The sequence below is a fragment of the Phyllosticta citribraziliensis genome, assembly GCF_038025025.1.
Source record: "Phyllosticta citribraziliensis strain CPC 17464 chromosome Unknown J3D65scaffold_1, whole genome shotgun sequence".
NCBI lineage: Eukaryota > Fungi > Ascomycota > Dothideomycetes > Botryosphaeriales > Phyllostictaceae > Phyllosticta > Phyllosticta citribraziliensis.
In genome coordinates, this window is record NW_027117338.1 from 2,628,010 (window position 1) to 2,654,559 (window position 26,550).

Consider the following 26,550-nt stretch of genomic DNA (forward strand, 5'->3'; position numbering starts at 1 on the left):
CTCGAAGTGAGGTTGATCATGGTGACAGGGCGGGGTGGGTGTCGCAGAGGAGGGAATACAAGGCCGACAGCGGAGTCCGGGTTCTGGAGGATACAGAGAGGTGGTGTTAGAACAGAGGATGCGGTGCACACCCATTGCGGCAGGTGGAGGTTTTGAGGTCAGGGCTGGCTGCAAGGTTTGCCCTGACTGTTTCAGCGCAAGCATCAAGCTTTTTCCCAGTGGAGATCCGAATTCCGGACGTTTATCGGAACGGGTATGTCCCCAGTGATCGGCATTAAGCCGAGGGGTGACTTTTTGGGGGGCCGTGTGTGGAGAAGGGGTGAGGTCAGACGTCGTGTAGCCAGTGCAAGAGGCTCCTGTCTCATGGCGGTGAGCCAACGGTTTTGGACAAAAGATGACTTTTCATGCAGAGCGCAAGTCGTCATTCCTTGCATCGACGGTTCCTGGGTCGAAATGCTTCTTTCTCTGCGGTTTCGCCTCGCGCGTGGGTCCGCGGTTACAAGCAAACGAGGTCGCGGCAGTCTTTATAGCAGGCTTTCACAACCACTTGAGCTCCGAGGATAGGCTCTCGTCGAACGCAGGCACTGCTGAGGATCTCCGGACGGACGCCAGGACTAATGAGCCAGAACCTGGAATTGGAGCCACAAGATTTCCTGCCAAGTGGTACGAGGGTGAGGGGCCCAATAGCATGAAAGTCGCTGGCGGATGCACAATTTCTACGTCCCGGCCAAAGGGCATGGCGCCCAACTCGTGGCACGGCCGCGCATGAAGGAGGAACACAGCAGCGTCTCCTGTTACCGCGTCTTTGGAATGGCGGCGCGCATTCTCGTCGACGCAGCCCGCGTTTGAGCACAGTTTCTATTTGAGAGACGAAGTCATGATTGCCCGCTTATCATGCATGGGTCGATGGAGTGCTGAGCGAAAGCCGGGTGAGTGACGGACCAGAGAGATTTTGAGGCAGCCAGCTAAGCTGCAGCCACAACTATTCAATACGGATCAAAAAACTTTTGGACCAAAGAGCTATTGCTTCCCCCAAACTCATTCAGCACGAGCTGCAGCAGAATTCGCGCCTTTTGCGGATTGTAGTTGCCCGAGTTCAAATAGCTGTACTCGCCAAGGGTCAAATTGTCCTTTCCCGGCGCAACATAGCTCGACCCCGTCCGGCTGGACCTCATGATTGGAACTCCCGACTCTGTCCAGTACTTTGCAATCTCTTTCCACGTGGTCGGGAGTGATCCGTCACCAGTACACGCGACCACGATTCCTTTGGCACCATTGGAGATGGAATTATTGACAAGCGTGACGTCCGAGTCAATGTGGCCGTATAAAATGTCGACTTTCGGGAGAGAGTCGACCCCGGAAATGTCAAAGAAGGGCTTCTTGTACGCTCTCGCTGGATAGTAGTAAAAGACGGGAGTCTTGTCGTTAAACACTCCCAAATATCCTTGCTCTACTGCCTTAAACGTGTCCACGGAGCGCGTGTTGGTCTTGGTGGTGTATACAGCAGAGCCGATCCGATCATTCAGCGTCATCATGACGCCGCGGTTGATAGCAGTTTTTGAAGACGCCAACGCTACTGCTTCATAAATGTTGAAGGGGCCGTCGGCACTTAAGGCTGTTGATGGTCTCATTGCTGCCACCATGGCAACTGGCGCAGACATGTCGTAAGTAACATCCAGGAAAAAGGCAGACTCCTCCAGCGTATCCGTCCCGTGAGTAATAACGATGCCCTCGGCGCTGCCATTGGAGATGAGGGTCGTGACTAATTTTGAAAGCCGCAGGAGTAGAGAAGTATTCATGTTTTCACTCCCAATGTTGGAGAATTGGACGCCATTGATTTGGGCAAGGTCCTTGACTTCAGGAACCGCGTCGATCAGAGCGTCGACCGCCAATTCCGAATCTTTGTAATTGGTCGTCGAAGTGGAGGATTTTTGGACTCCTGCGATTGTCCCGCCAGTTGCGATGATGGTGACATGGGGCAAATCGGCAGCAGAGGCACAAAATGCTGCGAAAAGGAGAATTGTGAGTTTCATTTTTAAACGACAATATGGCGCTCCCGCTTCCAGTGTCCAGCAGATTTATAAACCGTCGACCTTGGTATCTCCCCAAGCTCGTATTGTGTAGAACATCCAAGCCGTTGGAGTTCTACTGCGCATGCGACTTTTTGCGGAGGTTCAAGTCCGTTATCAGCGGCAGCCCCGTTTAAACTCGGGGTTGCAGGGACACCCGCAGACTACACAAGGCTTGTCCACCCTTATCTCTACGACGCTCCCCAATTTTGAGAGATGTTTCCCCGGTGTCAATGTTTCCCTGTCGACGTCAGGCTCTTGAATGTGTAAACAACGGGCACTATCTACGCTTGAAGCGCTTATCGCAACCGGCATCCATCTCATCGATCCGGCGAATGATCTCATCTCCGTTCGAGGAGAATACACGACTCTTGGCCAATCGATCTGAGGTCTGCAGCGCCGGGAAACTGAACGTCCGGCTTCTGAACTCATCTGATCACTCGCGTGGCGCATCCACTCTTGTTCGCCAAGGACAGACACGGCTTCCCCGCACATCGATTCGATCGAACGGCAATCATCCTGTCGAATACCCATCCACCTTTGGAAGGCTTACCGGCTCAAGAATCATGCCGCAACAGCAAGCAAGAAAGATCTCGTAGGTTTGGCCACTGCAGTACCAAAGCTTGCTAATGACCCAATCAGCTGCAAGCGATGTCAGATCCGCAAGGTACGAGATCATTCCTTGCATGACCCGCGAATAATCCCTGCTAATGGTTTCCAGTTGAAATGCTCACGAACAGACCCATGCAAGTCGTGCCTGGCCGCCGGGCAGTATTGCGAATTTCGCGACAATGACGCCAAACGCCGTCCAGTCTCCCACGAATACGTCATGGCGCTGGAGAACAGGATTGCCTGGTTTGAAAACTTTGTTGGAAGGTTGAAACGAGCATCATCAGCCGACCGAGATGCAATGTTGGAGGAGATGTCGCTTCATGACCATTTACAGCCAGCCCATGATGTGGACACGTCGAAAACCACCCGACTGTGGACGCCCAGCCTGCGCATGGAGTTTGGCGGGTCACTGATTTACCACGGACCCACGAGTATCTATCAAATGAACGAAATGGACGACTTTCCAGTCCCGGCGCCCTCCGCTGAAGCTACCCGCTTGATATGCGTTGCTCAACATTTTGGCATTCAAGAAAGCTGGATTGAGCAAGGTCTTCAAGACTTTTTCAGATGGCAATATCCGAACTGTATGTTCATCTACCGAGAAGCGTTTATTCGAGACCACTGCGGTAATCGGTATGGTGGTCGGTACTGGTCGCTGCCACTTCTTTACTCCATGTGCGCGCTTGGAATACGAAACTCGGACGTTGAAAATGCTGAAGATATGAGCGAAAGGTTCTTTGCGGCTGCCGAGTCAATCTCTATGGTCTCTGGTCTTGACAAGCCTTGCCTCACGACTGTTCAAGCGTTTCTCTGCATGGCCTTTTTCGAAGTCGGACGCGGAAATCTTTCCAAAGGATGGAATCTTTCAGGTATGTGGCGACTACGTGTCAGAGACGAGTCTGACCGCATCAGGAATCGCCTTTCGAATGAGTCAAGATCTGGGTTTGCAGCGCGACCCAAACCACTGGATTTCCAAAGATCCTTCCCTCACCAGTTCTGAAGATGTACAAATCCGCCGTCGGATATACTGGGGAGCATATCTGTCAGACAAGTACTATCTGAAGGGCAAGAATCCGGCTAATCGTGTGAAGACTGATCAGTCTGTTCTTGGGAAGACCAGTCTCCCTTCACGAAGATGATGGAATGGTCGAGCCGATGGACAAATTACCGTGAGCATTTGCGGAATGGAATGTATCGACTCGGGCTGACGAATCAGCGACTTTCCGGAAATGGCGCCTTGGCTGCCCACGGGTCTTGAGCAATTCCAAAATGAGACTGAACCAACTGCAGTACCGCAACTCCTGCCCTCCTTCCAAAGCCTGGTCGAATTGGCCAAAATAATTCAACGTATGCTCACCAGCTACTTTGCGGCGGATGAGAAGAGCGCGGATGGTCAAAGTGCGAGCCAAAGTCAGATGTTCCTTGACTCGTTGAATTTGGACCTCCACCGGTGGCAAGAGTCTCTCCCAGACCCGCTGAAATGGAACAAGTGGGAGCCCACGACGGCATACTTGTATCCCCACGTGGCAGTACTTCAGTGAGTTTCCCTTTCCACTTTTCCGCATTTGCTGACATTCTCAGCCTTATCTTAAACAGCGCCCGCCTTCGCTTGAACCTCGACGTCGCGGTGTCAAACAGCTCAACTGCGGCAAGCTCCAGATCCATGTGCCTTTCATCGATCGAAAACATCATTGCCTTGATACGAAAGTACAGGGCGCAACACGGACTCAACAAGGCTTCACTCATTTTTGTGTATGGAATCGTGCAAGCAGCGACTGGAATCACTGTGCTCGAACAAACCGCACCTTGCGCTTCAACTCCACTACCAAGCACCTCGCAGCTGAACTTTTTGATACAGTCTCTGGAAGAGTGCTCTGCGACTTGGGGTCTGGCCACACAAGCAAAGAAGCGACTGGTTGTGGCTGCAGAAGCAATGACTCTGATGATTTGAATCTATGGACAATTCTACCACAGACGACGCTCACTCTATCTCTGCAAACCCTTGTCGAGACCCAGTTGCAAGACGTCAGCCAGCCGCTCGACATCCTCCAAGTTGTTGTAGAAAGAAAACGACACGCGAATCCCTAGACGGTAGTGCTGCACATAAATCCCGTGCTCTCGGAGATGGCTCTCCCAACCCGATTCCAACAAGCCCAGAATGTACAGATGCGGCGCGTGTCTTTCTCTGGATACGGGGCCGACGATTTCGATCCCGAGCTGGTCGCACTTGCGTCGGAGGTCCTCTCCAAGGAAATAAAGATAGTCCTCGACCTTTTCCGGACCCATGGTATCAAGAAAGAAGGAGAGCGATGCGTGGGCGGCGGACGCGGCGACGAAGGAAAGATTGAGATGCTCGTAACGACGTGCCGTGGGATGGTAGATGATTCGGTCTGACGGCGCCATGAGGTCTGCCCGCACGTTGGACACGGCGCCGTACCCGACGATTGGTGGATTGGGTCTCAAGGACCGCAAAGTCAAGGGCTCGACATACAGACATGCAAAACCAATTGGGCAGTTCAATCCTTTGTGGAGACTGAAGGATGCAGCAGACACACCAAGAGCTTGCACGTCGACAGCTGCAAACCCGACCTGCTGGGTCATGTCGACCAAGACGTGGATTCCTTGAGGTCTGAATGTGTCGCAGATGTCTTTGACGTTGTTCCTTTGGCCTGAATGAAACATGATGGAAGAAATTCCAATCGCTCTGGTCCGGTCGTCGACGTACGGGGCAAACGTAGACGCGTCGGCAAAACACTCTTCCCCTGACACTTGTCGGACCTCGAGACCAGCCGAACGCATGGAAAGCCATCCGTACGCGTGGTTGGGATGTTCCGTGTCGAGTATGACAACATTGTCGCCAGGAGCAAAGTCCATGGACTTGATGAAGTAGTTGAGGCCTTCTGTCGTGTCGCGGGTAAAGGCAATGTTTTCTGGCTGGGTGTTGATGTAACGCCCAACGAGTCCGCGGACCTGCTCCGTCCTTTCTTGCCATTTGGACTTTGGAGTTGGCGAGTTCGTGGCCTCATCAAGGAATAGATCGATTGCGTCGCGGATGAGGGTGTTGCATGGAGGAGCAAATGAAGAGTTGAGGTAGGTAACTCCTGGCTGATTGACCAGAGGGACTAGCTTGCGGAATTGACTGAATAACGAAGGCAGGTCGGATTTGTGATCGCCATTCGAAAGAGGAAGCATTTTGGGATGAAGAGTCTTGGTTTGAACCGACATGCTAAGTTGCAGGTTGGAGGGCGATGTGATTAAATCGGACTCTCCCACGGCGAATCGACCTGAATTTGTAGTCTCAGCCCATGGAGTTTTCTTCCAACTTTGAGCACGAAAATATTTCATGGCCTGCCATGATGCTCAAATCCCGAGAAGGGCAAGTGGGGCATGGAGGGCCAACCCCGAAGTGCCCTATCGGATTTGCACATGGAGCGGCCCGCACATGAGGCGCTCCAACTCCGCACCCGTCACTCGCGGACTTCAACCTCCGTCGCTCATCAACGTGTCATTTCTCGCTCAAACTTCACCAGAGGCTCAAGATCACGAGATAATGTCAAGGTTGTCGCCTCCGCCGCAACTCCGCAGAAATGCGATAAGGTTGGGACGATATTAATACCAGCGCGACAGCAGCACGCCACCGTTCCAACTCAACTTCTATTCCCACCATGGACCGACACTCCACAGAGGCGACTGTCAAAGACCCTTCGACGGACGAGACTCGAATCTGTTCAGATGGCGTTGAAATCGGACAGGTCCAAACGAGGGACAGTCTTCACCGCGACTTCAAGTCTCGACATGTCTCCATGATTGCTGTCGCCGGCGCCATTGGCACGGGACTGATCATTGGATCCGGCACCGGACTTGTCAGAGGAGGCCCAGCGAGTCTGTTCATTGCCTACTCCATCATTGGTGCTGCCGTCTACTTCCTCATGACGGCGCTGGGAGAAATGGCAACGATGCTCCCAATGGACAAGGGGTTTTCCGGCTATGCCACACGATTTGTTGATCCTGCACTGGGGTGCGTAAACCAGTCGATCATGAGGGCAAAGCGCTGACATGACCAGGTATGCCACCGGCTGGAACTACTTTTTCAAATACGCCATTGTGCTGCCAAACAATCTGACTGCCGCCGGCATCATCATTCAGTACTGGAGACCAGATCTCAACGTGGCAATATTCATTGCATCCTTTACGGTAGTCATTGTGCTCATCAACGTACGTCGTTCGACCTTCCGCCAACAGCACTGACGATTGCAGGTTTTGAATGTTTCCTTCTTCGGAGAAGCTGAATTTTGGATGTCGACCGTCAAGCTCATGGTCATGATCATGCTCATTCTTGCCTGTCTGATCATTTCACTGGGCGGGTCTCCGTCGGGCGATCGTATTGGATTCCGATACTGGAAGAATTCCGGCGCCTTTCAAGAATACCTCACAGACGGCTCGACCGGACGATTCCTCGGATTTTGGGCGTGCATGGTACAGGCCTGCTTTGCATACACCGGGACAGAAGTTGTCGGTGCTGCATTTGGCGAGACACCCAACCCAAGGAAGAACGTCCCCAAGGCTATCCGACAGACCCTGTGGCGTATTACATTCTTCTACGTCCTTGGCGTCTTCATCCTCGGAATGGCAGTCCCCAGCGACAATCCCAGGTTGATTGGAGGGACCAAGACGAAGGTGGGGGCTGCGGCCTCTCCTTTCGTGATTGCCATCAGCCTGGCTGGAATAAAAGTGCTACCCGACATTTGCAACGCGTGCCTCCTCGTCTTTGTCCTCAGCGCGGCAAACTCGGATATATACATTGGCTCTCGCACGCTGTATGGACTCGCAAAAGACCACCAAGCACCACAAATACTCTACCGGACTTTGAAAAACGGAGTCCCAATCTTTGGCGTAGTCATGTCGTTGCTGTTCACATCCCTGGGCTACATGAATGTCTCCAAGTCGTCGTCCACCGTCTTTGGGTACTTCGTCTCTCTTGTCACAGTTTTTGGCACGCTCAACTGGCTTTCAGTCCTTCTCTCGTATTTGCAGTTCACCAGAGGAATGAGGGCTCAAGGTATTAGCAGAAAGATCATGCCGTATCGCGGTCCACTCCAGCCGTACGGAGCGTACTTTGCGTTGGTCATTACGATCCTGGTCACCTTTTTTAATGGTAAGATCCTGCCTCGGTAGCCGTGCAATTCGCTGACTGCCTAGGTTACAATGCTTTCATGCCAGAGTTTGCGCTGAGCAAGTTTTTGACGTGCTACATTGGCATCATTGTGTACTTGTTTAATATTTTCTTTTGGAAGTTTTTCAAAAAGACGAAGATGGTCGACTTGACGGCCATGGATCTGTACAGCGGCAGAACGGCTGACTGCGACCTGGAAAGCTCCAGCGCAAGGTGGCCGTGGTTGAAGAGGTAGCGGAAACCCATTTCGATTCGCTCGTTGTTCATGAGAGGCCGTGAAAATCGTCAATGAAACATGATTCGCCAATCTTTTGACACTTATTGCTGTACGATTTCTTTCGACAAAGCGCGTCGCCTGTCTCCTTTGCTCAGCATCTGCAAAAGTCAACATCCTATCCGCCATTCCGAATCTCTGGGTAAGTCTCACATTTTCTCCCTTCAGGACTAGTCCTGACGAGCGCGGCCCCTGTCTTTGGACGTTGACCCCCAGCGGGAGCGAAGTGGAGTTTCAGTATTACGGTCTCACTTTGCAGGTGCGAGATGGTTTCCAGTTCATCAAAACGTCGGCGGCACTGTAGCCAATCAGCGTGGAAAGAGCCAAAGACGTTCCAGACACGTGATCTCCTGTAATGTTCCCCGCAGCACGTGATCTTCAGGCAACACCTACAGGTCCGGGCAGGTATGGTACGTACTGGTACTGGAAGGCACTAAGTAAGCCAGCATACCTACTATTTCAGGCAATTGACTCTCAGCTCAATTCTGCTCCCTCCGCCGGGTTTCTTCATCAACGGCGTGTCTCCCGCTGTCGACGTTCCACATATTTCGTCGGTAATCTTGGCGGGAGGCAGTGGAAGCGAGAGAGCGGCCGCGCGGCCAGGGGTATCTTCTCTGGCCATGGAACTCATCTCTCTCTTGTCCAACGACATGTAACGACAAGCCAACGGCGACCAGGGCGCGGTACGAAGCTTTGGCGGAGACAGCGAGACGTGAAACGGGCCGCGCGAGGTACAGTGCATGACATTTACATATGTACATGCGTCTGCGGCGTCGCCCGCATGCATACCGACGGCGACCACCAAAGGGTTTTTTCGTCTTGCCAGCCGACGGCGGCCGAGATGACGATCGCGTCAGGAGTCGTCCGTGTGGTGGGACGCTCGGCAACGGAGCGAGCGAAGGGACCGGCTGATGGGCCGGACGGAAGAGGCTGAGCAGTGAGCACCCAGGCACGGCATCATCAACACCACAAGGACAGACGAATGATGGGCGTGTTTCCCTCCGGGCGCTGCTGGGCCGACCAGGGCTTGGGGCTAGCGGCCAAGCTGCCGAGCGGTGGTGCAAGCCGATTGGTAGAATGCTCAGCGTTTCACACCGGCCATCATCACGCAGATACAAACGCCAAAGCGCTGGGCCAGGAATGGGCAATTCGTGTATCAGGGAGATTTCCAGTGGAGATCCGTCCCGTCTCAGGCCAACGTGTAGCCCCAGTCGTGCTTTTTCCTTGACCCCATTCCGAATCATCATATCCCTATCCCAAACCACCTCCCCTTGCTTCACGCCGCCCTCCACTCGCTCCTTTTGCCGTCGTGTCTTGACTCTCGCTCCCCGCCCCCTCCAACCTTCGCTTTTCCTCGTCCGTTCCGTTGCATTCATTCTCTCGCCGACGACACGGCGCCTTTGGATCCTTTCTCCCCCCGGCTTCCTGGACTTCGACACGAGCGTCGACGCCATCTCCGATACACTGTCCCTCCCCGGTGGATACAGCACGGGCATTGTTCAATCAAATCTAAAGGAGTAGGACTGTGCCGGCTGCAGCTTGGGTTTAAAGGAGCTTTTCCTGCTGTAGGGCTGACCGAGACCTCTCCAACTTCACCTGTCACGAGTCCGAATTAACACTGTCACAAGCAGGACCGCTGCGCTTCTACGCCTGCCTGCCATCCTGTGATAGTCCGTGCCTCCGTGACCGTCCGTTTTTCTTCAACTTGGCGCATCGCCCGCCATCCACTCTTTTACACCGACACTCGCTCGTTTGACCTCAACCTCGCCGTCGCGCCGCCGTCTTTCATTCGCTACCTCAACACCATTACCCTCTCGCCGCTATGAAGTATCACCTCGCATCCGGCGCCCTCGCCGCCCTCTCTCTGGCGGGCACCGCCAATGCCTTTTGGCGCATGCCTTGCCGTGGCCGCACCGCCCTTGAGCGCGTCGACCCCATCGTCGACCCTGGCAAGATTTCAAGCCACGCCCACTCCGTCCAGGGTAGCGGCGCTTTTGCTGAGTCGGTCACCTTTGATGACTTACGCTCCTCCAACTGCACTTCGTGCCAAGTCACTCAGGACATGTCGGCGTACTGGTAAGCTTCGCCCAATGCTTCTGAGAGACTTCAAGCGCTGACACTTCGCGACAGGGTTCCTTCACTGCATTTCATGTACGCCAACGGAACCACTGTCCTTGTCCAACAAGATGGCGGCATGCTTGCGTAAGTAGGACACCGTCTGGCAAGCAAACCTCAAGCTGAACCCTCTCAAGCTACTACCTCCTGTACGGCGACGACCCCAAGGCCTTCCCACCCGGATTCCGCATGCTTGCTGGTGACCCGTTCCAGCGCAACTTCACCGGACTTGCTGTCCCAGACCCCGCAAAGCCGTGGACTGGCAAGGATGTCACCCAGGATGCCCTGAGGCTCAAGGCGCTCGGCTTCAACTGCCTTCACTACTCGGTCAACCCGCCCGAGGGCACTCTCTACCGTCACTTCCTGCCCGACAAGGACTTCCTCGATGAGAACTGCTCGGACGGCCTGCGTCTCGAGCTCATGTTCCCATCCTGCTGGAACGGCAAGGACCTCGACTCGGACGACCACAAGAGCCATATGGCCTACCCTGACCAGGTCATCACCGGCGACTGCCCCAGCGGCTACGAGACGCGCCTCGTCTCGCTTCTCTACGAGGTGATCTGGAACACCCAGGCCTTCAAGGGTGTCGACGGCCAGTTCGTCCTGTCCAACGGTGACCCGACCGGTAAGCTCTTTGGTGACACTCTCAAGTTGAACAACATTAACGCCGCCTAGGTCACGGCTACCACGGTGACTTCATTACCGGCTGGGACGAGGATTTCCTCCAGAGTGCCATCAACACCTGCACTTCCGAGAGCGGTGAAATCGAGGACTGCCCTCTCTTCAACATCCAGAGCGAGGCCGACACGCAACTCTGCAAGGCCGAGGTTCCTGAGGCCCTGGCAGATGACAATTGCGAGGGCCCTAACCCCACTGGCATTTGTGGCGGCGTTCAAGTCCAGTACGGTCCCGCGTACGCCACCATGGGCTCATCCAACTCGAGCGCAACTGCCACTACCGCCCCGTCCTACACTGGAAGCACTCCTCTGGTGCCGACGCTCTCGTACCAGACCAGCCAGAGGAGCTTTGCCAGCGACAAGTACGGCGGCGGTGTCACCATCGAGGCCGTCACCGGCGTCACTCCTGCGCCTTCGCCCACGCCCGTGACCACTGAACTGATCGGCACTACCACCTTCACGAGCGCCGGCGCCGTCTACGAGGTCGCCATTGAAGAAGTCGACGTCTACGTTACCGAGACTGCTACTGCCACGGCTGCAGCCAAGCACAAGCGCCACCTGCAGCGCCACCATGCCAACCGCCGTGAGCACGGTCTGCTTGCCCAGTAAGTGCGTGGATTTCGACCTTCTCTGCCTTTGAGCGCGTCTGCATATCAGGGACGGTGTCCAGGGCGCCTGCGGGGTTCTTTTACGTGCGACGAGGGCGGTTTCTTCCGGGGTCCTTTTCTTCTTCTTGCATTTGCCGTTGGCTTTCTTTTCTGGTTTCTGAAAATATCCAAGCGTGAGGGCCTGGCTGAGCCCGCCTGGCGAAGCTCTTTTCTGTGTACAATATTAGTTGCAGCGTCGCTGCGGTACGTAGCCCTGCGCGTCTTCGCGGCGCCCTCTATCATGATGAAGACGGCTGTCGATACCAATGAGCAGCGCAGAAGGAGTGATGAGAGACGGATGGATGCAGTCAAAATTAGCTTCACAGGGTCCCGTCAAGTTCAGGGTCCAGGTCCAGACGGGACGGGCGATGCCGATGCCGGCGGTGCGTGGTGGCGCGCCTCGAGACAAGCCTCCCCGCCTATCCATGACCGCCACACGCCCATGCGACAGATCACCTACTGCACTCCAACTGCCACCAGGCTTGGCTGCCGCACTCGGTTTGTGCCTACTTACTAATGGCCTTTTGCTGACTCCGTTCTGCATCCACGCGTCCAACCACTACATACCACCACCATGTGGCTGCCTGACGGCCAGAGAGTGGACCAGGTGACGTAGACTGCCGTGGCGATTGCAAACACCGAGCCTTTTCTATATCATGTCTTTTTTCTCCGACTGCTTCGTCCGCTTGCTTCTCTTACCCTCCATTTCTCCTCCCGTCGTTCCAAGACCACGCAAACCGTCGAGCCGCCTCGTCTTGCTTAGTTTCTGCTTACGCCCCTCTTCTCTAGGCAGGACCGCCGGCCAACTGCAGCAAACAGGGGTCGATTGGAACTTGGGAAGCTTCGACTCTGTCCAGCCTTTTGCCTCGCCGCATGCACCGGAAGCTTTGCGCCTAAACACCACACCGGCTGAGGCTGAATAATTAAAATCCCGAAACCAAGGCAACCCGTTTCCCCAGCCCTCGACCATCCCAGCAACTCGACGCACCGGTTTTTGGGGGCCGTTTCCCAATTGTGTCGGTCAGACAGTCATTCAGCCCTGCGGTCAATCCCTGCAAGGCTGTGGCATGAGGCGCTAGGAAGACGTTTGCCCGCATCATCTCCACCGCTTTTGGGAGACCGACCCACTCCAAGAGTATTGGGCACTAGGCAGCAACTGCTGGCTCATCGTTGTGTGTCTCGTTGTACCACAACACAAAGGCGGCCTCGAGGAGCCTCCAACCCGGGGTGAGATATAAAAGTTTGGATCTTCAGCCCGTTTCATTTGGTCGACGCCGAGTCCATTCCATTCTCTCTGCCAGTTCTTTTCCTCCCCAGGCATCATGGGCAGGATGGACTTTAAGAAGGTCTTTAAGGCCTTGGACTCCCCTGATGGAAACGGGAATGGTACGCAGATGAGTCTCGCCGAGCTCCCCAGTAATCTTCTCGAGGCCTTCATCCCCGGCTACAGCCTGATCTCGAGATTCGTTCTACTCAATTTTGGGTTCGACGTGGGCATTGTCGTCTCGCTCGGCGTGTTGACTTGGGCGCTATTTACTTCGGTGCAATACCTGTTCTACCTGGGCTACGGCATATTTGCCAATCATTACATGTCCAGTGTCTACATCGACGACGAGGATGATCTCTTCCACAAGATTCTCACGTGGGTTGCCAAGCAGCGCATGTCGAAACGCTCCCGTTCGATCAAGGCCGTGAGTCGCAACTCAGGGTCTGGGACCGAGTACGAACGAGACCAGAATTCGGCGCTGGACGAGCACGGAATCTTCAACTTTAGCAAGTGGAGCGCCAACATCCCGCCTCGGTATGAGCCATACTATGGGGTGCACCATTTCTGGCATCAGGGGCGACTTTTCGTCTTTGATCGATCCCGTCGAGAGGTGCAGCAGACGACAGGCTACATGGCCGCAAAAGATGAGGAGCTTGTCAAGCTTTCCTGCATCGGCCGTTCAACAGCCCCTATCAGGAATCTGCTGGCTCACATCAAGACTTGGTCCCTCGAGACGGAGACGGCATTGACGAGTATACGACGCCCTTCCAACCACGAGCGAGCGAGGTACGCTGGCGTCTGGGACCGTCTTCGTTCCAAGCCTTCTCGTCCCATTGATACTGTGGCACTCGACCCCGAGCAAAAGAAGCGCATCATCGCCGACATCAACGAATACCTCCATCCCGCCAGCCCGCGGTGGTATGCACGGAGAGGAATCCCGCATCGACGCGGCTACTTGTTCCACGGCGCTCCAGGCGTCGGCAAAACCAGCCTGGCGTACGCGCTCGCGGGCGTCTTCGGGCTCGAAATCTTCTGCATCTCGCTCCTGGATCCCAGCCTGACGGAATCGACACTGAATCGCCTCTTTGCCAATCTCCCGCACCGCTGCATCGTACTCCTGGAAGATATCGACTCGGCTGGTCTTACGCGCGACGACAAAAGTGACGCACCGCTGTCGAACACGCCGTCGACGAAGAAGGAGAAGGGAGAGCTCAGCGCCGAAACCATTGCCAACGCCATCAAGTCGGCGACGGCGGCCAGCAATCGCAAGGGGCCCAAGCACGGCGATGCATCGGGCGAGCAGGGCGGCATTTCGCTGTCGGGCCTGCTCAACGCGATTGACGGCGTCGCTGCTCACGAGGGCCGCGTCCTCATCATGACGACTAATCATCCGGAGAAGCTCGACGATGCTCTCATCCGTCCTGGACGCGTGGATCTGCAGGTGGAGTTTACGCTTGCGACCAAGGAACAGATTCACGACATATTTGTGCGCATGTACGGGCCGGATGGCGACGAGCCTGCTACTACCGACGGCTCTGCTGCCACCACCAATAGCAAGAAGACTGCAAACGGAAAGCCAGCAACGGCCTCTTCTCCCACCGATCTCAAGCCCAAGCCCACCACCGCTGCAAACCCCGCGGCCAGCACGCAACCGCCATCAAGCACCCACTCGACCCCCTGGGCCCCCGAGCTCCCCGCCGCAGAGCTCCAATCCATGGCACGCACCTTTGCGGCCAAGCTGCCCGAAGGCAAGCTGTCGCCGGCCGAGGTGCAAAACTTTTTGCTTGCGCGCAAAAAGAACCCCACCCAGGCGCTCGACAATGTGGATGTGTGGTGTGCCGCGCTGCTCGAGGCCAAGGAGAAGAAGACCAAGGTCTTGAAGGTGCAGTAGTGGCGCTGACGTCGGTGAGCTTAGAAGGCATGTGCGGAAAGGTGAGGGTCATCTTCTAGACGGCATAGCGAGTCAGGATATTTGGCGTTTGGGCGGGAAGATATGGGCACTGCATGGTGTGGCAGCAGGCATGATGTTGTAGAGTGGATGATGGTCGTTAATCTACATAATTCGTATTCTCTAATCATCCACCACCTCCCGTCTTTTCGGTAACATCAATCTAAAATTCGAATGCTCGTAGAAAGTGTCCGAAGACATGATAACCTCCGTTACTGCAGCCGACTCCAGGGGGCATTCGTTCATCGGCTGCGGCATCTTGATCCGGAAACTTTCGTTTTCTCCGACACCCCTTCATGTGTCCAAATTACTCGAAGTGCGCTGTCTTTTCTTTCTAAATCTAAACGCAACTTAACAAGCCGAGTTGTCCACCTCTTCGCGTGACGACCCGACAGGAACCTGCCTCAAGGAGTGCTCGCTCTCCCACTCGAACTCTCCCCTATCTCCTCCTCATGCACATTCGCGCTCACCGGCCTCTTCAGTCCCGGTGCCACCGACTCTCCTTCATCCCCACGATGGTCCTTGAGCCAGCGAGCTCTCGACGTGCGAGGCAAAGTGTCCCTGAGAGCGCCAGCAACAATGTCGCCCTCAAAGAGCAAATGAATGCTCTCCAGCGGCACATTTTTGGTCTCCGGTACAAGGAACAGCGCGTACACGCACATCAGAATGCAGCACGTGCCGAAGAGCAGGTACGTGCCGTATGTGATGCGGTCGAGCAGGATGGGCGTGAGCTTGGCGATGACGAAGTTGAAGAGCCATTGCGTCATCAGTGATGCCGCCATGATGAAGGAGCGCACTGTGGGCGCGTTAGAAATGTGCTGCTTTTGCGCTCGATTGTGTCTTTGGGAGGGGAGAGTGGGTAGGCACAATGACTAACCGTGGTTGGGCGAGCATTCGGAACACAAGATGAAGGGGACGGGTCCCCAGCCCCCTGAGTAGAATACGACAAACAGGTAAACGCAGACTATGGCGAAAATGTTGTTCCCAGTCAACGAATTCTGACCTGGGTGGACAGCCTGATTGATTCCGATGTAGTACATGGAAAAGGCCTGGCCAAGTCCTCCGACGATGAGCGACCACTAGATGACGCATTAGTTTTGCGCTGCTGTTTCTGGGTGCGCATGTTGGATGTGAAGTATTTTCGCGCCTCCCCGTACTCTTCGGTGTGTGTTTGGTGCAAATCCATCATATTAGGCCATGGAGATTTGGTGATGTTGGTCAAAGGCCTTCCAGGAATTGTGTGCACAGGGACCAATCAATTTGAGGGTAAAAGGAGCGTACCTTTCGCCCAGCTTGCTCAACACCAATAGCTAACGCAAGTCCTGTGAAGACCACTTTGACAACGCCATAGATTCCGGTGGCGAACAGGGTAGCGTCTGCGCTGCCAAGTCCGATGTTCTTGAAAATCTGCGGACTGTAGTAATTCTGTTCCTTCTATTAGCAAACCAGGTTCCAGATGTGGGTACTCAAGCACTGACAATGCTATTCGTGCCGGTTGCCTGTTGCCAGAACATGAGAGATACGGCCAAGCAAGTCCGGAACAGGGTGCTCTTGCTTTCACACAAGGCCGCCCGCATCTGCGCGAACAGTGACAACTTGTCGCGACCACGAAAGTCGGCAAGAATCTGCTCGTATTCGAGCTCGACGCTGGCGTCGTCTTCGTCCCGGCCTCGGACAAAGGCGAGCGCCTTTTTGGCCTCTGCGAACCGGTCCTTTTCAACCAGCCACCGCGGAGACTCGTTTTCGAAGATCATTCCCACGAGGAGGAAGAGTCCAGGCAGCATCTGGAGCGCGAACGGTATGCGCCATGCTGCTGAATCTGTCGGGTCTTTTCTGTCTTTTGAGATACCGTAGTTGACAAAGTAGGCTACCATGATCCCAGTTACGTTGAAGAGTTGCATGCTGGTGTCCGGTCAACACTGTCACTTTACGTCTGATTCAGGGCTTGGTCACTTACGTCCCAATACACCTGCCTCTGATCTCTTTGTTGGCGTTTTCGCCAATGTACGCTGGGACGATTGCTGAAATGAGTCCAACGCCAAAGCCTCCGATGAATCGTCCAACGTAGAGCTGAGCCAAACTAGTCGTCCCTATGGCACAGCATGTCTGGATCACCGAGCCGATCAGGAAAACAAGGTCCGCAAGGATAAGTGACCATCTCCGGCCGCTAATCTTGTGTCAGCTCAACGACGACAACAGTGTCTCCAAGAAGAATACGTACACTTTATCGCTCAGCCAGAAAGACGCGGCGGCGCCAAAAAAGCAACCGCCTTGTAGCACGGAAACAATGTTTCCTTGCAAATTGTCAAAGTCTTTGCTGTCTGGATCCAAACCAAACGACTGCTGAAACGCCTTCATGGTGAGCACGCCGCCAATCAGCCCGGTGTCCCAGCCGAAGAGCATGCCGCCAAACGAGGCGATAGCAGTAAGCGTATATGCGCGACGATATTCCTTGATGTCATGCCATGCCGCAGCCAAACGGCCGCGAGGGGTCCCGGCGCCCATGATGTTGATGTATCCGGATCGTTCAGGAAAAGCCGGCCGTCGTCGACGAGGCCTTCCTAGCAGGGCGACGGCGGCGTCAAATATCACGGACATGCTGAGTGACCATGACCCCCACGGCCTGCTGTCGGTGATGGAAACAGGAAATGTGACCTCAGTCTAGTGCCGGGGGCACGAGCCGGGGTCGAGCTTGACGCGGGTTGTTTCTGTCCGGGGTGCGGGGTCGGCCCGCCATTGGTGGAGGAACAAGCCTGGAGACATGGCGATCCCCCCACAGCGTCTGGAGTACGACGATGCATGGAGAGAGTTCGGGGTTAGGCGGGCCCTCACATGTCACCTCATGTTGGAAGCGAAGGCGCGATGCAGTCGGGGTTTGGCGATGCGTCTGCTTTGAAATTCCAGTCTCTACAAGGAACCCGGTCGTGGTCTATATGTTGAAAATGATGGACAGCGACTGACGTTGAGACATCTATCCATCTTCACATGAGCCAGAGCTAACTCTAAACAGTCTCTAGCCGAAAGGAGAAATAAAAGGCGTGGCATTCTCTGCTCACCGGCTTGGTGCCAATTTGGGCCCACCGCCTCTGCCTTAGACCCACTCGCAAGATATCCGCGTCAGCCTCCAACATGCAAAAGGGCCGTCGGTGCTCGATCAAATGCCGACCAATGCCGACCGGCACATGTTCGTGGTCACTGAAATCTAAATGTACTTGTATGGGTTCATGATGCCCTTCTGTCAAGTTGTCAGCAAAATCCTTCGCAATGCTACCTGGCAAACTTACGGGATCAAAGAGATCCTTGATTTGCTTCATGAGCTTGATCATGGTCTCGCTCCGGCTGTATCCAATGTATGGCTTCTTTGTCACACCCAGACCGTGCTCAGCACTGATGCTGCCATTCCTCTTGGCTACCCACTCGTACACAAAAGGCTCGAGCTCCTTCTCGACGCGCTTGTCGAAGCTTCGAGTCGGGACGTTCAAGTGGAGGTTGCCGTCTCCCATGTGTCCATACCCAACGACATCCACAACAGGGTATTCATCCGTGTCGCCAATGAGGCCAGCCTTTGTCAAGCGCTCTCGAGTGTCGTCGACAAGCTGGTAAAGCTCGTCGAGCGGAATGGATAGATCGTACTTGTACACGCCTCCCCAGTGGCCAAGACACTCTGTGATTCCTTCACGGCATGACCAGAGTTCTGCTACTTGAGTTTGGTCCTGAGCCAGGACTCCGTCCTGCACAATCTCCTCGCCCATGACGTGTTCCAAGAAGCTGGACAGCTTGTCGCTGTCGTGATCCGAGTTTGAGCCCTTGGTTTCAATCAGGCAGTAAAATGGGTACTCCCCCTCCAGAGGCAACTTCTTGTCGACAGCCTTTTGCATGATCTTTTGCGATCGGCCATCCATGAGCTCAAACGCAGACAAAATCTCCGAGAGCTGGCTCCTGGCTTCACGGAATGCCAATTGGCACTTCTCGTAGCTTTCCAGTCCAAAGTAGGCCACGTTGACTGCCGGCGACTGCTGTGGGCACATGATTGATACTGCCGTGATGACACCCAAAGTACCCTCGCCGCCAATGAGCAGCTGCTTCAAGTCGTAGCCAGTGTTGTTTTTGCGCAGCTTGGAGAGGTCATCGAAGACGGTGCCATCGGGAAGGACGGCCTCCAGGCCCAGCACAGTGCCGTGCAAGCTGCCATATCTGAGAAGTCTCAGACCACCCGCATTGGTCGCCACATTTCCGCCAATGTGACAAGAACCCTTTGCGCCGAGATCCAACGGGAAGACGTAGCCCTTTTCTTGCAAAAAGTTGTCTGCCACCTCCAGTATCACTCCGGCGTCGGCCACGAGAATACCAGACGTTTCATCAAAGGACCGTATCTGGTTCATCCTGGACATGTTCAAAACAATCTCGTCGAACACGGGCACAGAGCCACCGACCAAGCCCGTGTTGCCTCCCTGGGGCACAACTGCCAGCGAGTTGTCGTTGCAGTACTTGAGGATCTTGCTCACTTCCTCCGTCGACCCGGGCTTGAGAACTAGCTTGGTGTGGCCTCGGAATTTGCGCATCCAGTCGCTGTTGAACGGTTCGAGATCCTCGGCGACATCGGCCGTAACTCCGTCGATGACTGCGGATTCGGAGCCCAGCAATTCCTTGAAGTACTTGACGTGGTCTGGAGTGATGTCGGCAAAGTTTGGGTTGCGCTTCAATTGAGGATACCTGCATGTTTCTTAGCACATCTATCTACTCGGTCAATTTTGGCTTTGTCTGGGGAACGCAATACGATTCGGTGGTAAACTTGATAGTCTTGGGACTGGCAGTCTTGCCTTTGACTCCGCCCTGGGCATCTGGCTGATGAGGCTCACTTGTCGCAGAGGTGGTACCGGTCCAGCGAGCTTGAGTGGCGGGGCGTAGTCGAGCCACTCGGTGGATGGGGGCGTTTGAGCACCTTGCTCTGCGTAGCGCGGAGCCTGCTATTCTTGCGCTGGAAGCCATAATGTGTTAGACCAAAAAACCGCCCAAAAGCAAAGACAAGAATGGAGACAGCGAAGAAAAGATGCGAGCAATTGGCGACAGCGGGGTGCGGAGAAACGGCGAGAGACCGAGGCGTCGCGATTGCGACAGAAAAGATGCCATGGAGCTTTGACCGCCTTTGGCGTTCCGCGGTGCAGGCAGGCAGCGCCAGACGACGCGGCTGGAGCTCTCCGCCAACAACTCTACCTTCATATCCGTTCGATCTCCGACTACTACCTCCTCAACCCCGCCTTTTGCTCTAGTACCTCTAGAGCATCGCCTTGACACCCGTTAGACGAAAATCACCGACCTACCGGAATGGCTTCTGGCTACGACAGAGCGTTGTCCGGTAAGCTTCGCCTCAAGACCACCAGCGCTCGGCCCTAGCTAATAGCTCTCCACCAGTCTTCAGCCCCGACGGACACGTCTTCCAGGTCGAATATGCCCTCGAAGCCGTCAAGCGCGGTACCTGTGCTGTGGCTGTCAAGGGCAAGGACGTCGTCGTCCTCGGATGCGAGAAGCGCTCTGCCATGAAGCTCCAGGACACCCGCATCACGCCCTCCAAGATTTGCCTTGTGGACAACCACGTCGCCCTCGCCTTTGCTGGCCTCAACGCTGATGCGCGTATTCTCGTCGACAAGGCCCGGTTAGAAGCACAGTCACACCGTCTTACCGTGGAGGACCCTGTCTCGATAGAATACATCACCAAGTACGTCGCCGGAGTTCAGCAGCGGTACACTCAGAGCGGCGGTGTCAGGCCCTTTGGCATCAGCACCCTCATCGTGGGCTTTGACCCCAACGACAAGACACCACGTCTGTACCAGACGGAGCCCTCGGGCATCTACTCTGCATGGTAGGCCGTTCCACATGAGATGATCCAGGCAAACTGCTCACCCCCGCATAGGAAGGCAAACGCGATTGGAAGGTCGAGCAAGACGGTCAGGGAGTTCCTCGAGCGCAACCACAAGGATGACATGGACAGGGAGGAGACGATCAAGCTTACCGTCAAATCGTTGCTCGAGGTTGTTCAAACGGGTGCCAAGAACATTGAAATTGCAATCATGGCTCCCGGCAAGGCGCTCGAGCTGCTGCCAGTGGAGGACATTGAGAAGTACGTCGAGAGCATCAACACGGAGAAGCAGGAGGAGGCGGCTACGAGGAGAGGAGGCAGAACCCCTGGCACTGGCACCGCGGCCATCTTGACGCGTGCCCCTGGCGAGGGCAGCTCTTGATCTGGCAGCTCCCATGTGGGTTGAAAGCAGAGACGGCGCATTGCATTGGGAGTCCAGGAGACGTGAGGGGGGCAAGACTTGCTCAAAATGCACGGTACTCGGATACTGGTAGAAATAAACACCAAGGCCCTTTGAACGGATTCCGCGTGGTTTTGCGATTATCAAACCGTAGACTGCTAATGTCTTGATATCTCCAAATGAGTAACGCCATGCCATGCAATGTATGTAGTCGATCACCCCGCCGTTTATCCCAGCCGGTCCGACACGTTGATATCCCATATGGACCTGATGTCGTGTCTCTCGACGCGTTCGTCCTTGAGCATTCTGCGTAGAAAGTCAGCGGGGGCGCCGTTTGCGCGGGCAGATGCGTCGTCCTCACCTGGCATCCTTTCTCACGTCCTCGCCCTCAACCTCGAGCCGGGGTTCAGGGACCTTGGCCTCGATGACAAAGTGGTTGTCGCAATGGGGGCAGTACTCGTCGCTGTCCTCAAACTCCTCGGCGTTCTTGCGGAAGCACTTCTTGCACTTTTTGCAGGCAAAGACCATCTCGGTGGTCTTGAGGAGGTCGTGGTCCTGGGACTCGGCGTGGCACTCGGCGCAGTCGAACCACTTGCGGCAGCAGGCGCTGCGGATGGCAACCTGGGCGTTGAGGATGTGCTTGCTGCAGACAGACAGGGTCAGCGGCGTTGCAGGCGCACGAGGACGAGAGCAAGGACGAGGGTGGCGGCGTACCACATGGCGGTCGCGAGGAGCGGGTTCTTGTTGGGCGGTGTTGGTGTCGTGCCGTGGGGAGGTTCAGATGCAGACTGGATGCAGGAGGACCTGATGGCTCAAAGGCGGCGAGTCAGGGCGGCGTGCGAATTAAGATGACATCGTGTCTGGGGAAAACCAAGCCCAGCACCAGCACCTCACCCACCTGCACTGCACTGCACTGCTGCCCCATCGCCTCTCAACCTCACCTCGTCACCACTACAGTACCTCTCATCCGACAACCACCACTGCTCCTCGACCGCCCTTCTGCATGGCCCGCCACGCCTGCGCAACCACGTCCATCTCTGCTCGCCGCCCCCGTCCTCCGCACGCCCGCCTCACCGTCCTCTCCCGCGCCCGTTGCTCCACCCGCTCGCAGGGGGCCTGTCCTGCTGCTGCTGCTGCAAGCCCCTCCATCCCCGGCTGAACCTCCAGCCAGCGCCGCATGTCCATGGCACTTTGCTCTCACTCCGCGTAGCACCAAGTCGTCCCCAACCTCCGCCGCCCTTTGCTCTCGCTCCTCGTCCCGACAGAGCTTCCCGCGCTGGGTATGCTGTGGGACCTGGTTCGTTTAAGCTTAATACCACTTGGCCCATAAATCGCCTCATAATCGGCGCTCCGCCGCTAGCTGCGAGGGAGTGGCATGAAGCCGTGGTCTAGAGATTGCCAGGGTTGCAGTGCTTTGATTTGTTGCATTCGCGGCCATGGACAAAAGCTCAGGGAAGGAGAGCACTGATGGCTCCTCCATCGTACGTCTACATCCCGTTTGCCCATGGAGCTCAAGTTGACAACCATTCCGCAGAAGCCCGTTTCGTCCCTGCGCAGCCACTTCGAGAAGATGCTGAACGACCAATCCGCGTCAGACAACAATCCTGATCCCAGACCCCCACGGCTGTCGCGTCCGAGCTTGGGCAACATTTTCGACAAGGCAGAAGAGCCCCGATCCCGCAACGATGGACGCATCTCCTTAGACCTGCCGCGCCCCAATGCCAACGGCATCAGGAGCACCTCGCCAAAAGGCATCTACGCGCCTCAACGCACTCCGGAGACGAGGGCAGTGGAGACTAGGAACAATGCTCAGAGGCCGATTTCCATGTACCAGCTTTCACCACAAAGCTCTCCGCCGAGATCCCCAACGAGGTCGCCGCCGCTCGTTACAGTCAACTCGCCTGGGTCGCCCGCTAAGCTCGTCGACTCCCAAGCGGCTTCTCCGACTTTTCGAATCTCTCCTCAGCCCACTTCCTCTTCTGTGTCACAGTCGGGGTCACCCCCTAGCAATGGCCTTAGGAATTTCCCCGTGCAAAGTAGAGCCACAACGCCCGCAATGGAAGCACGCCAAGTGCCGTTTCTGCAGGCTTCGGGCAGGCCAACACCGAGTCCGGATCCCGTGAAGCCACCCACGTTGATACCAGACCGAGATCTCGGTGGTCGAAGTCCATCCGTTGCCTCAAGCTCCGGCATTCCGCCACCCATAAATCGCGCCGGAAAGCCAAAGCTGCCAACGAAACCGGCATCCTTCTCGTCAGGCGGCGTGACGAGAGCATCTTTGGTCCCAGAAGGCGGAAATATATCAGCGGAGGAACGCATATCCCCGTTTAGCACACCTCCAAGTAGCGACGAAAGTGGTTTCCGATCTCCATCTCCTCCAACCTCGCATCCCCAGGCTCCCCAAGCCGTTTCTTCAAGTGCTCCTGCACCCAAGCGCGAGAGCTTCTTGCATCAGCCGCCATATGCACGCCAGCGCCCGGAGCACAAATTCAAAGCCACTTCCAACGACTTTGGCTCATTATCAAACCGCAGCGATGCCCACATATCAGCTGGGGAGGGAAGCGACTCACAGAGCGAACGCCCAGGTCTGCCGCCGAGACGGGGTGGTGACATTCGGAAATCGAAGCCTCCTCCGCCAGAACCGCCTCCTGCTAGAAGGTCCATGGATACCACGAGGACGTCTTCCGCATTCGATTACCATAGATCATCATCCGTGAATGCACCACCAAGGCGCACCCTGACCGTGGGGTCTACGTCCTCATCACCAGCACCCAACGGTCAACACGCTGTGGCTCAAAAGCAACAAATTCCCATGACTGGCTCCAAACAGATCCAGTCACAGAGATTCAGCGCATTGTATTCGAACGACTCTGACGATGCGGAAGGCACCGCCGAAAAGCCGGCCTTGACCTTGACAGAGTACCCGGACCCATCGCAAGCCAATCGAAGGCCGCCGGTTTTTAGACAACGGCCCAGGGAGATCGAAATCGGATATGACACGAAGCTCTTCGCCGTCTGCGGCGAGTTTGTTTGCACGGCTGGCTACCTTACCCGTGCATGGAATCTGGTGACAGGCGAGCTGCTCTTAAACACAAGTCTGGGGGAGACTTCAAAAATGACTGCCGTTTGCTTCCGACCCTCAACCGATGTCGGAAAGGAGGGTAGCATGGTGTGGTTAGGCAACGAAAAGGGGGAATTGTTCGAGCTAGACATTCCCACGGGAACCATCACGGCCGATAAGAGGAACGCGCACTCGGGCAAAATTGTCAAGATTTACCGCTATGCGGCGGAGATGTGGACCCTGGACGAAGACGGAAAGGTGGCGATATGGCCACCTGACGAATCTGGGTCTCCTACTTTACAACAAACCCCCAGCAGTTTCCGAGTCCCAAAGAATCAAACGTGCTCAATAGTGGTTGGGAACAAGCTGTGGGTGGCCACCGGCAAAGATATCCGCGTTTTCGAGCGCAACACGGATTTCGCTGGCTTTACCCAGGTTCTCACCCAGCCGCTGACAAACGCCAACGCTGGAGAGGTCACATCTGCCGCCATGATACCCAGCCAACCGGATCGAGTGTACTTTGGGCACAACGACGGCAAGGTTACGGTCTATTCTCGAAAGGACTACAGCTGTTACGGCACCATCAACGTGAGCGTCTACAAGATTAGTTGTCTGGCGGGGGCTGGTGATCATCTATGGGCCGGTTACAACACGGGCATGATATATGTCTATGACACAACGACAACCCCTTGGAAGGTGAAGAAGGACTGGCACGCCCATCAAAACACAATTTTTGGCATCATGACCGACCGGACTAGTCTGTGGAAGATGGACCGTCTACAAGTCGTATCGCTGGGTGCTGACAACGTCATAAAGCTGTGGGACGGCTTAATGAAAGACGACTGGATCGAGTCGAATATGCAAGAGCATGACGTGGACTTCTGCGAGTTTCGAGAAATCACAGCGACGGTCATGACGTGGAACGCAGGAGCCTCGAAGCCCACAAGTCTGAAGATCAATCAGCAAGATGGAAACTTCTTCCGGGAATTGTTGAGGCCCGACGAACCTTCCGATATTTATGTGTTTGGATTTCAGGAGCTGGTCGACTTGGAAGACAAGAAGGTCACAGCCAGTGAGTAATGATCTGACTTGCAGAAAATATTGGATGCTGACAAGCCCCTGTAGAAAGCTTCTTCAAAAGCAGCAAAAAGAAGGACGCCTCGGAACAAGAGCATATGAGCCGTCAATATCGGGCATGGCGAGATCACCTCACCAGATGCCTTGATGACTATTTGCCAGGCGAGCGGTATACTCTCCTGCACACAGCCAACCTTGTAGGCCTTTTCACGTGCATCTATGTCAAGGAGTCGGAGCGGCTCCGCATACGGGATATAAATGCCGCTGAAGTCAAGCTCGGTATGCATGGGCTGCACGGCAACAAGGTGAGAAAGAAGAACCTCTGATCCGGCCGCAAAATCCATTTACTGACGACGACTAGGGAGCGCTAATAGTCCGGTTTCTGCTCGACGACAGTTCGTTGTGTTTTATCAATTGCCATCTCGCTGCTGGTCAGACTCAGACGGCCCATCGCAACAACGATGCTGCAGCCATCATTCAGACACCCTCGCTCCCGGCGCAGACGGACCCAGAAGAGCGCGCCTACAATTTCATGCCCGGAGGAGACGGGTCGATGATCCTTGACCACGAAATCTGCATTCTGAATGGAGATTTGAACTACCGCATCGACACAATGACACGCGACGCCGTGATCAAGTGCATCAACGAGGGTAACCTCACACGACTCCTCGAACGCGACCAGCTTCTCCTCTCCAAGAGACGGCACCCGGGCTTTCGATTACGGCCGTTCAATGAGTGCCCGATTACTTTTGCGCCAACATACAAGTACGACGTAGGAACAGACTCCTATGACACTAGCGAGAAGAAGCGGTCGCCAGCGTGGTGTGATCGTCTGCTGTACCGTGGAGTAGGGCGCATCAAGCAAACCGAGTATCGCAGGCACGAGGTTCGCGTGTCGGACCACCGGCCAGTCAGTGGCAGGTTCAAGATCCGGATCAAGACGGTCGTCGAGAGGAGACGCCTAAGAGTGCGGGAAGAAAGCGAGCTGAGGTTCGACGCGACGAAGCAGCGAATAGCGACGGACATCAAGTGAGTAGAGTTATGGGGGATATGGCAGCATTCGATTTGGTACTGACAGTGAGCCAGGCTCGATTACCTAGTCAACGTGTTTGGGTTGTCCAACAAGGACGCGCTGAAGCTCTTGAAGCTGTAGGGAGAGAAGGGATGTGTCGTCTCTATGCTCATTAAGGCCGTAAGGCGGTACCTGGGCCTGGCTTTTTGCGGTCGTTCTCGGGCGTTGGCATGCAGACGCGCGGAAATGGGGTGGGACAGCGTGTACAGGCGTCACGGTGTTTCTCAAACAGTAGATGCATGTGCGTGACCAGGCGTCGCGTGCTTCGAGGTGGCCCAGATCTGAGCAGCTGTGGAGATCT

The 26,550-nt window shown here is 55.3% G+C and overlaps 13 protein-coding genes across 13 annotated transcripts; 8 read left to right on the forward strand and 5 right to left on the reverse strand.

Moving 5' to 3' along the window:
• Positions 1-394: 394 nt before the first annotated feature.
• Positions 395-769, forward strand: J3D65DRAFT_599528 (uncharacterized protein; the record flags this gene model as incomplete). The annotated part of the gene is made up of 1 exon (XM_066797904.1): positions 395-769. One exon carries the CDS (start codon positions 395-397, stop codon positions 767-769), a length of 375 nt encoding a protein of 124 aa, XP_066660152.1.
• Positions 770-878: 109 nt separating this feature from the next.
• On the reverse strand, positions 879-2,168 carry J3D65DRAFT_43635 (L-asparaginase). The gene has a single exon (XM_066796222.1). It carries the CDS (start codon positions 2,031-2,033, stop codon positions 987-989), a length of 1,047 nt encoding a protein of 348 aa, XP_066660153.1. The 5' UTR covers positions 2,034-2,168; the 3' UTR covers positions 879-986.
• On the forward strand, positions 2,100-4,769 carry J3D65DRAFT_649355 (fungal-specific transcription factor domain-containing protein; the record flags this gene model as incomplete). Its single annotated transcript, XM_066802418.1, has 8 exons — positions 2,100-2,664; positions 2,712-2,736; positions 2,791-3,550; positions 3,594-3,723; positions 3,773-3,850; positions 3,898-4,218; positions 4,263-4,467; positions 4,512-4,769. The coding sequence occupies exons 1-8, from the start codon at positions 2,303-2,305 to the stop codon at positions 4,767-4,769; spliced, it is 2,139 nt and encodes a 712-aa protein (XP_066660154.1). The 5' UTR covers positions 2,100-2,302.
• Positions 4,766-6,042, reverse strand: J3D65DRAFT_611222 (uncharacterized protein). Its single transcript, XM_066798883.1, has one exon. It carries the CDS (start codon positions 5,671-5,673, stop codon positions 4,972-4,974), a length of 702 nt encoding a protein of 233 aa, XP_066660155.1. The 5' UTR covers positions 5,674-6,042; the 3' UTR covers positions 4,766-4,971.
• Positions 6,043-6,145: 103 nt separating this feature from the next.
• Positions 6,146-8,126, forward strand: J3D65DRAFT_611228 (amino acid permease/ SLC12A domain-containing protein). Its single transcript, XM_066798884.1, has 4 exons — positions 6,146-6,699; positions 6,746-6,896; positions 6,939-7,836; positions 7,881-8,126. Exons 1-4 carry the CDS (start codon positions 6,347-6,349, stop codon positions 8,087-8,089), a joined length of 1,611 nt encoding a protein of 536 aa, XP_066660156.1. The 5' UTR covers positions 6,146-6,346; the 3' UTR covers positions 8,090-8,126.
• On the forward strand, positions 7,787-9,109 carry J3D65DRAFT_611230 (uncharacterized protein). Its single transcript, XM_066798885.1, has 3 exons — positions 7,787-8,229; positions 8,282-8,426; positions 8,547-9,109. Exons 1-3 carry the CDS (start codon positions 8,150-8,152, stop codon positions 9,060-9,062), a joined length of 741 nt encoding a protein of 246 aa, XP_066660157.1. The 5' UTR covers positions 7,787-8,149; the 3' UTR covers positions 9,063-9,109.
• A 678-nt stretch (positions 9,110-9,787) lies between these two features.
• On the forward strand, positions 9,788-11,551 carry J3D65DRAFT_43431 (uncharacterized protein). The gene is made up of 4 exons (XM_066796208.1): positions 9,788-10,204; positions 10,259-10,330; positions 10,381-10,868; positions 10,919-11,551. Exons 1-4 carry the CDS (start codon positions 9,951-9,953, stop codon positions 11,527-11,529), a joined length of 1,425 nt encoding a protein of 474 aa, XP_066660158.1. The 5' UTR covers positions 9,788-9,950; the 3' UTR covers positions 11,530-11,551.
• A 1,347-nt stretch (positions 11,552-12,898) lies between these two features.
• Positions 12,899-14,725, forward strand: J3D65DRAFT_545545 (BCS1 N terminal-domain-containing protein; the record flags this gene model as incomplete). Its single annotated transcript, XM_066796771.1, has 1 exon — positions 12,899-14,725. One exon carries the CDS (start codon positions 12,899-12,901, stop codon positions 14,723-14,725), a length of 1,827 nt encoding a protein of 608 aa, XP_066660159.1.
• A 142-nt stretch (positions 14,726-14,867) lies between these two features.
• Positions 14,868-17,342, reverse strand: J3D65DRAFT_611237 (general substrate transporter). The gene is made up of 6 exons (XM_066798886.1): positions 17,004-17,342; positions 16,740-16,949; positions 16,261-16,684; positions 16,064-16,207; positions 15,660-15,861; positions 14,868-15,578 (listed from the first exon to the last, which is right to left on the reverse strand). Exons 1-6 carry the CDS (start codon positions 17,285-17,287, stop codon positions 15,187-15,189), a joined length of 1,656 nt encoding a protein of 551 aa, XP_066660160.1. The 5' UTR covers positions 17,288-17,342; the 3' UTR covers positions 14,868-15,186.
• A 642-nt stretch (positions 17,343-17,984) lies between these two features.
• Positions 17,985-19,771, reverse strand: J3D65DRAFT_664139 (uncharacterized protein; the record flags this gene model as incomplete). The annotated part of the gene is made up of 3 exons (XM_066802724.1): positions 17,985-18,017; positions 18,067-19,495; positions 19,560-19,771. 3 exons carry the CDS (start codon positions 19,769-19,771, stop codon positions 17,985-17,987), a joined length of 1,674 nt encoding a protein of 557 aa, XP_066660161.1.
• Positions 19,772-19,811: 40 nt separating this feature from the next.
• J3D65DRAFT_611248 (nucleophile aminohydrolase) lies at positions 19,812-21,304 on the forward strand. Its single transcript, XM_066798887.1, has 3 exons — positions 19,812-20,138; positions 20,195-20,642; positions 20,694-21,304. The coding sequence occupies exons 1-3, from the start codon at positions 20,108-20,110 to the stop codon at positions 21,019-21,021; spliced, it is 807 nt and encodes a 268-aa protein (XP_066660162.1). The 5' UTR covers positions 19,812-20,107; the 3' UTR covers positions 21,022-21,304.
• Positions 21,119-21,984, reverse strand: J3D65DRAFT_611253 (zinc finger protein). The gene is made up of 3 exons (XM_066798888.1): positions 21,754-21,984; positions 21,401-21,682; positions 21,119-21,345 (listed from the first exon to the last, which is right to left on the reverse strand). Exons 1-3 carry the CDS (start codon positions 21,756-21,758, stop codon positions 21,267-21,269), a joined length of 366 nt encoding a protein of 121 aa, XP_066660163.1. The 5' UTR covers positions 21,759-21,984; the 3' UTR covers positions 21,119-21,266.
• Positions 21,985-22,350: 366 nt separating this feature from the next.
• On the forward strand, positions 22,351-26,523 carry J3D65DRAFT_44013 (Endonuclease/exonuclease/phosphatase). The gene is made up of 4 exons (XM_066796248.1): positions 22,351-22,520; positions 22,574-25,172; positions 25,226-25,482; positions 25,539-26,523. The coding sequence occupies exons 1-4, from the start codon at positions 22,476-22,478 to the stop codon at positions 26,208-26,210; spliced, it is 3,573 nt and encodes a 1,190-aa protein (XP_066660164.1). The 5' UTR covers positions 22,351-22,475; the 3' UTR covers positions 26,211-26,523.
• Positions 26,524-26,550: the final 27 nt, after the last annotated feature.

Coding starts and splice junctions, on each gene's coding strand:
- J3D65DRAFT_43635 (XM_066796222.1), bottom strand. CDS start 2,033: ATGAAACTCACAATTCTCCTTTTCGCAGCATTTTGTGCCTCTGCTGCC.
- J3D65DRAFT_611222 (XM_066798883.1), bottom strand. CDS start 5,673: ATGGCAAGAAAGGACGGAGCAGGTCCGCGGACTCGTTGGGCGTTACAT.
- J3D65DRAFT_611228 (XM_066798884.1), top strand. CDS start 6,347: ATGGACCGACACTCCACAGAGGCGACTGTCAAAGACCCTTCGACGGAC. Junction 6,897..6,938: donor TAGTCATTGTGCTCATCAAC/GTACGTCGTTCG, acceptor TGACGATTGCAG/GTTTTGAATGTTTCCTTCTT. Junction 7,837..7,880: donor CCTGGTCACCTTTTTTAATG/GTAAGATCCTGC, acceptor CTGACTGCCTAG/GTTACAATGCTTTCATGCCA.
- J3D65DRAFT_611230 (XM_066798885.1), top strand. CDS start 8,150: ATGATTCGCCAATCTTTTGACACTTATTGCTGTACGATTTCTTTCGAC. Junction 8,230..8,281: donor CTGTCTCCTTTGCTCAGCAT/CTGCAAAAGTCA, acceptor GGTAAGTCTCAC/ATTTTCTCCCTTCAGGACTA. Junction 8,427..8,546: donor TCATCAAAACGTCGGCGGCA/CTGTAGCCAATC, acceptor TATGGTACGTAC/TGGTACTGGAAGGCACTAAG.
- J3D65DRAFT_43431 (XM_066796208.1), top strand. CDS start 9,951: ATGAAGTATCACCTCGCATCCGGCGCCCTCGCCGCCCTCTCTCTGGCG. Junction 10,331..10,380: donor CAAGATGGCGGCATGCTTGC/GTAAGTAGGACA, acceptor AACCCTCTCAAG/CTACTACCTCCTGTACGGCG. Junction 10,869..10,918: donor GTCCAACGGTGACCCGACCG/GTAAGCTCTTTG, acceptor AACGCCGCCTAG/GTCACGGCTACCACGGTGAC.
- J3D65DRAFT_611237 (XM_066798886.1), bottom strand. CDS start 17,287: ATGGGCGCCGGGACCCCTCGCGGCCGTTTGGCTGCGGCATGGCATGAC. Junction 16,208..16,260: donor CAACCGGCACGAATAGCATT/GTCAGTGCTTGA, acceptor TAGAAGGAACAG/AATTACTACAGTCCGCAGAT. Junction 15,579..15,659: donor CGAATGCTCGCCCAACCACG/GTTAGTCATTGT, acceptor ACGCGCCCACAG/TGCGCTCCTTCATCATGGCG.
- J3D65DRAFT_611248 (XM_066798887.1), top strand. CDS start 20,108: ATGGCTTCTGGCTACGACAGAGCGTTGTCCG. Junction 20,139..20,194: donor CTACGACAGAGCGTTGTCCG/GTAAGCTTCGCC, acceptor GCTCTCCACCAG/TCTTCAGCCCCGACGGACAC. Junction 20,643..20,693: donor TCGGGCATCTACTCTGCATG/GTAGGCCGTTCC, acceptor ACCCCCGCATAG/GAAGGCAAACGCGATTGGAA.
- J3D65DRAFT_611253 (XM_066798888.1), bottom strand. Junction 21,346..21,400: donor GACGTGAGAAAGGATGCCAG/GTGAGGACGACG, acceptor CTTTCTACGCAG/AATGCTCAAGGACGAACGCG.
- J3D65DRAFT_44013 (XM_066796248.1), top strand. CDS start 22,476: ATGGACAAAAGCTCAGGGAAGGAGAGCACTGATGGCTCCTCCATC. Junction 25,173..25,225: donor AGACAAGAAGGTCACAGCCA/GTGAGTAATGAT, acceptor AAGCCCCTGTAG/AAAGCTTCTTCAAAAGCAGC. Junction 25,483..25,538: donor ATGGGCTGCACGGCAACAAG/GTGAGAAAGAAG, acceptor GACGACGACTAG/GGAGCGCTAATAGTCCGGTT.